Source organism: Bidens hawaiensis, unplaced genomic scaffold (assembly GCF_021521415.1).
Source record: "Bidens hawaiensis isolate Kalapana, Puna unplaced genomic scaffold, B.hawaiensis_p1.1 tig00010126_1, whole genome shotgun sequence".
Lineage (NCBI taxonomy): Eukaryota > Viridiplantae > Streptophyta > Magnoliopsida > Asterales > Asteraceae > Bidens > Bidens hawaiensis.
In genome coordinates, this window is record NW_027491765.1 from 79,869 (window position 1) to 85,868 (window position 6,000).

The 6,000-nt window shown below is 33.0% G+C and overlaps 1 protein-coding gene across 1 annotated transcript; it reads right to left on the reverse strand.

The window, feature by feature from the left end:
- Positions 1 to 3,034: 3,034 nt before the first annotated feature.
- Positions 3,035 to 5,532, reverse strand: LOC143534280 (uncharacterized protein At4g37920-like). Its single transcript, XM_077028796.1, has 6 exons — positions 5,393 to 5,532; positions 4,298 to 4,632; positions 4,041 to 4,209; positions 3,720 to 3,964; positions 3,452 to 3,639; positions 3,035 to 3,350 (listed from the first exon to the last, which is right to left on the reverse strand). The coding sequence occupies exons 1-6, from the start codon at positions 5,514 to 5,516 to the stop codon at positions 3,191 to 3,193; spliced, it is 1,221 nt and encodes a 406-aa protein (XP_076884911.1). The 5' UTR covers positions 5,517 to 5,532; the 3' UTR covers positions 3,035 to 3,190.
- Positions 5,533 to 6,000: the final 468 nt, after the last annotated feature.

The window sequence follows — 6,000 nt, forward strand, 5'->3', positions numbered from 1 at the left end:
TTGGTTTAAACACAATGTATGAGTTCATACGTGTGATATTTACTTCGGGTGGGTAGGCGGATCAAAATCACATAATAATGACTGTCATACTTGGATTCATCCTTAAATACATAATATGTGACATGACCGAATGTGTCGTCCTAGTTAGAGCATTCACAACACGTAAGCGGAGGGACAAGAGACAATTAAGTTTAGGTGGAGATGAGAGGTTGAGAGAAGCATTATCCACATTGTATGTTTTTTCCTTGATTAAGTTTTCTCACACTAGAATTCTTAGTAAGGTTTAGAATGAGAGAGTATAACTAATCAATAATGTTTTTTTCCTAGGTATCAAAGTACCAATTTAACATCATACTAAATCTTGTTGTTAGTAATGTAAAATATTGGGTGGTGCTAGTGCGGGTTCACCGATTCACTGAGTTTCGAAATTTATATAAAACGTTTTTTTATAAAATATACGAGAGTGAACCCATAAACAAAGTTTAACCATGGTTTAGTGGTAAACACCTTGCTTTGCCACAGTGATAAACCGGGTTCAAATCCCACTTTTAGCTTTTCCTTTTATTTAATTTTATTTTATTTTTTACTATTGGTTACTTGCTATATTCTGCTTGGCCCAAGTTTAAAAGTTGTGATATTCACTTGATTAGCTAAAGTGTGTTTACATTGCACAAAATTATGTGACTTTAAAATCAACACAATTTGAATAATTGCTATATGTAGCAACCTAGCTAGCATGCAATTATATGAATCGTGCGATTGCTATGTATTACATGTTATAAGATAATAAAGAAAGATAGACTAGCCTTTCTAACAGAAAGTTTTGGTCATTATTTCGAGGAAGCAAAGATGATCTTTAGTAAAATTTTAATCTTGGTCCAGTGAACTGACCAGAATCATCAAAACGATCCGAACCGTCGGAATGATTTAAACCGTCAAACTGACCCGAACAATGAGCCTATTGGAAAAAATTCATGATCCACCACTGATTATATACGTGGATAGTGCTACACGTTTGTTATTTATTACATATATAGTCGATTCCATATTTATCTTGTGTAATGCATAGATAATTGGTGGATGGTATAGATACCGAGTGTTTTCTCAACAACTATTAGTATAACTAAAAACTGCTTGGAATAGAAAACCCAATGTATATATTCAAACATATATTAAGAAAACTAAATAGTAACACATAAACTTGATTAATCATTATTTTTTTATAGTTTGGTTTTCTTTTTAACAACTTTTTGAGTTAGAAAAATTCTTAAATGAAGCTGATTTTACTTTGCACCATAATATAGAAAATTCAAAAGTAATAATAATAAATAAAAAAACAAAAACGATAAAAGTCCTCCATTGAGGAATGCTAGGGGATTACCCATGGCGATGCGGCAGAATCAAAAAAATGGCTTGCAACATAACATGACAATGTGATTATTTACAAAACGCGAAATGCATATTTAATCGTTAAACTGTTTAGGCTAAGGTGGACATCAAACCCCGGGTTCACTTTTAAATTTCCTGGGACTTCCGTTTTGTCAATGTGTCGTATATGTACCTGTATGGGCGGGCCTCGTTTATGTTTGTTATTTATCTGATGCATGTGCATTTTGTTTTCTACAATTGCTGTATTGATGCATGTACGAGGTAAAGACTAATATCTAAAATGATGTTTTTTTTGGTTGTATGTTGAAGGCGACAATGCTCTTACAGTGTGTCGGTTTGGATTTTATTGCAACAACACAATCATCGTTATTGTGTTTGTTTCAGCGCCTTTAAGTCAACATGATGGGTGTATGTTTTTATCGCCACAGAATTGTCGCTTTTTTTCTTTTCTTAAGGTTGCCAGAGACGATAACTAGAACACAAAAGTTATTTAGGTTTATTGGTAGTATCTGTTAACCATATGGTCTACATAATGTTTAGAGATCTATTATTAATTTATAAAGTAACAGCTTTAAGCAAATTTTAACAAAAATGCAATTTCTTGGAGTCTATACTTACAATTAGAAGTGTACAAAACCAGTTTTTTTTAACAAAGTGAACCAGTTTGGTTTTTGCATATTCCAAACCGGTTTGGGTCAAACTGGTTCGGTTTAGAAACCGGTTTAAGCATAAAACTACCCAAGATCAAGACCGGTTCAGACCGGTTTATTGAAAAAAAAACTCAAACCGCTATACGAACCGGCGGTTTGAGAACGAACCGGTTCAGTTCGGTTCAGTTCGGTTTTCGGTTAACCGGTTTTTTTGTACACCTCTACTTACAATGGGAGTAAGCTTGGTAAAACGGGCAGGTCAGGTAATGTTTGATTATCAGGTGATATCAAATTCTGGTCTAAAAAGCTTGTGTTATAAATGAACATCAATTCAAATCAAAGCCATAAAAATAATTTCGAACATGAATTTTTCATTATTCGTTTTTCAATTTCAACACACACCACAAAGTTTTCATTATTCGTTTTTCAATTTCAACACACACCACGCATTTGCGTGTGTTCTTGAAATAATCAAGGTTCTTAAGGATGCCTCAATCTTAACCATTACAAAAGTTGATCAAATAGTTAATTTCACATTATACAAATCGCACCAAAAAGAATATTGCCAATTGTACCCGTATTATACGACCTTATAGCACATGCATACGGACGCATATCACATATTCAACATGCATACAACTGTCTGTATAGGCCATATAACACATGTTATGCAAATGTTTACGGGCACATAGCATGTGTATACAGACGTAACAGTACGAGTGATTTGAAAAGATGGGATAACTGATGTGATATAAAGAGAGGATTAATTTAATAATTAAAAGGAAAAAAAAATAGAGGTGTCAAACCCCTTAACTTGTTTCCACAAAACCCTTTATATTTTGAAGTATGACGAAAATACAATCACAACATAGATCACACTAAAAGCTTAGGGATACATATATCACATTACCTAAAATTAACTTTTGAAAACCATTTCACATCATGCTGAGCATGATCAACTATGGTCCATCCTAGACTCGACATCGTGAAAGAGTCAAATGACTTCAATCGTGGTTACACCACACTCGCTTATATATAACCCCGTCTTTCATCTATTCTCATAGTATAAACTACTAATAACGAATACTTCTACAAAATTACATTTTTTGGTAATAAATAATAAAAAAAGGCACTTCAACTTCAATGAACATTCACATGAACTTATCTTGGATCAGCTTCTCGATCTCTTCCATTTTTTGAATTATTTTAGGGTTCATAAGATCCCGAGCTTCCTTTATCAGCGTTCCCTCTCTGCTAAAATGGTAAGCATTCACCACCGCTTTGATCCATGTATGCAACTTCTCCGGTGTCCTACAAACCCATATAACATATTCAAATCACCATTATTAATATTATTTAAACAATATAAACTTATAATCATATTTGATATAGAAATGTGATGCACCACATACGTATACAAATTATCGAAATCCTTTCCTTCAAGCTCGTCACCAGGGGTAAAAGCGTCATTTAACGCAGATAACAACCGCTCAGGATCTTCTATAGTTAGAAGATACTTAACAATCCGAACCTCTTTCGGCATAAGCCTTTGAAGATTACCTCTTGCTGTCATGTACAAATGATATAATATATCTTTCACCTATCATTAGCCACATAACATCAAACAATCGATCATATTATTCCAAAAACTAAAAGTATCAACGTTTAAATCATAATTACCTCGTCTTTCATCATATTTGTCTCCTTTGCAGCTGACCAAGCTTTAGTAATCATCAAAACTAAAGCAGAATCTAACTGATTCTTTTCAGCTAAGTTATCAATTTTCTTGCAAGCAGCATCAACTGAAGGAGAATTGATAATATCTTGAAACTTTAATTCTGCAGCATTAATTGCTTCAATGCTTTCGGTTGCAGTATCATAAGATTGTACAGCAGCCAAACACACGTTCCCAATTTTTGCAATCGCTAATCATATAAAACAAACACATATAAGAATTAGCATAAATAGATTAATTAAATATCATATTAAATCGAGTCGTACCATTTTGTTCAACCTCATTATCATAATAAGACTCTGCAACCGCATGAAGATGCATAAAGAATTCTTTTGTGAAATCTTTACGTCGTCTAGCAACAATATCGCCAATTTCCGAAGGAGCATTTTTGACAGTTTGAAGAAGTTCGTTATGTCTTTGAACATCTTCATCTACCTGCACAAAATAGGTTTATTTAGTGAAACTATTGAATTAAAAGTTTAAAACCATTAACAAGCAATAAAAATTAACTAACTTTAACTACCTCTTTCAACTTTCTTCCAAGTCTTAGTAACTTGTGTTTCATTCCAGGGTCATTTTCATTATCGGCTCGGTTTTGACATCTTTTAAAGAAATGAGGTCGAAGGGTATCCCATTCTCTGCTAAAAGCTATTAATCTTCTCCAATCAATAGGGTTCGGTTTATCAACCATGAAAACATCAATCAATTTGTCACATATTTTATCCATTTTAGGATCAACCACATCATCACTATTCTCAGAATTTGCAGTAGCATCGTTCGGCACAGCTGTTGCGTCACCAACAACTGCTTTAACTGTAAAGTTTGATGGTTTAAATCTTTCTGAATTCAACTTAAGACCTGTAAATATATTGAAAAACATAATCACTTTTAAACAAAATTAATTATCAAGGAGGTGTTTAGGATTGCATATATAGGAAAGAGATAAGTTAAAGATGTAAGAAGTGGGTCACAATATTATTAATATATATATATATATATATATTAATAAAAGTAATAGAGATACTCTCTTTATATCTTTGGGAAACTGTAGTAGACGTAGCATATACATATTCAAACGTAAAATAACACGAAATACAGCATATGCAAACTTAGCTTGATTCAACAAAAGAAACTTAATTTAGACCTACACCGGTATGCATGAAACCAAAAAAAAAACAAACCAAACCAAACAGAAACAAAAACCGACTGTTTAGGTTCATGTTTTTTGTGAAAACCGAACAGAATTTCTAGGTTTTCCTTTTTCATTTTTATTTTAAGTAATTAATAAAAATATAATAAATATGTAACTCAAATATTTTAGCACAAGCATACTATTATCAATTAGTTATTAATTAACAAAACGATATAAGCCTAATATCATTACTTAGGGCCAATTTATTTCCCTAAAATTTTCAAGCTTAAATAGCAAAACCGAACAGTTTTCAAAATAAAGTTTTGGTATTTGGTTTGGTTATAGCCCAAAACCGACCCAAACCGAACCATGCACAGCCCTAGCCTACACTACAGGGTGATAAACTAATAAACCCTAATAATAATAATAATAATTAGCTGAATAACAAGTATTACTAAGTGAAATATAACTGACAATTGAACTTACCGGCGGAGAAATGAGTAGTTTTTGGGTTAGAGATTTGAATGAAAGAGGAGGAAGAATAATAATATTGTTTGGAAGACTGTGAATATGTGAATGAACTGAGAGATGGTGATGATAATAGCTCCATTGATTACTTTAGGGTTTCCTCCGATAGAGTAAACAAACAGAGTCGTCAAGGTTTATTACTTTATTTGGGTGAATATGAGATTTTTCTAGGATTTCAAAATCGACCCGAAACACCTAGAAGACCTGACAATAACCAGTTTTGGACACACGCATATAACCCGTTGAGAATACGGGTCATGTTTGATTAAACGAGTTGTGTTCGGGTGGGTTCTATCTATTTAACCCATTTAGTAAAACATGTCAACCATCAACCTGCTTAATTAAATATGTTGACCCATGAACCCGTCTACAACTCGTTTAACCTATATTGTTACAACTACTAACTTGATTAATACGTTTATCACTTGAGGACTTACCAACACAAGAGCAAACCTACTTCCATAATCTTTTTAAATAAGGGAGGGCTTACCGAGAAGAAAACGACAAACCCACTACTCACACATGAGGAGGTGGGAAACCACTTAAAAATATGAGAAGGGCAAAGG

Coding starts and splice junctions, on each gene's coding strand:
- LOC143534280 (XM_077028796.1), bottom strand. CDS start 5,516: ATGGAGCTATTATCATCACCATCTCTCAGTTCATTCACATATTCACAG. Junction 4,633..5,392: donor AACTACTCATTTCTCCGCCG/GTAAGTTCAATT, acceptor ATATATTTACAG/GTCTTAAGTTGAATTCAGAA. Junction 4,210..4,297: donor TTGGAAGAAAGTTGAAAGAG/GTAGTTAAAGTT, acceptor TATTTTGTGCAG/GTAGATGAAGATGTTCAAAG.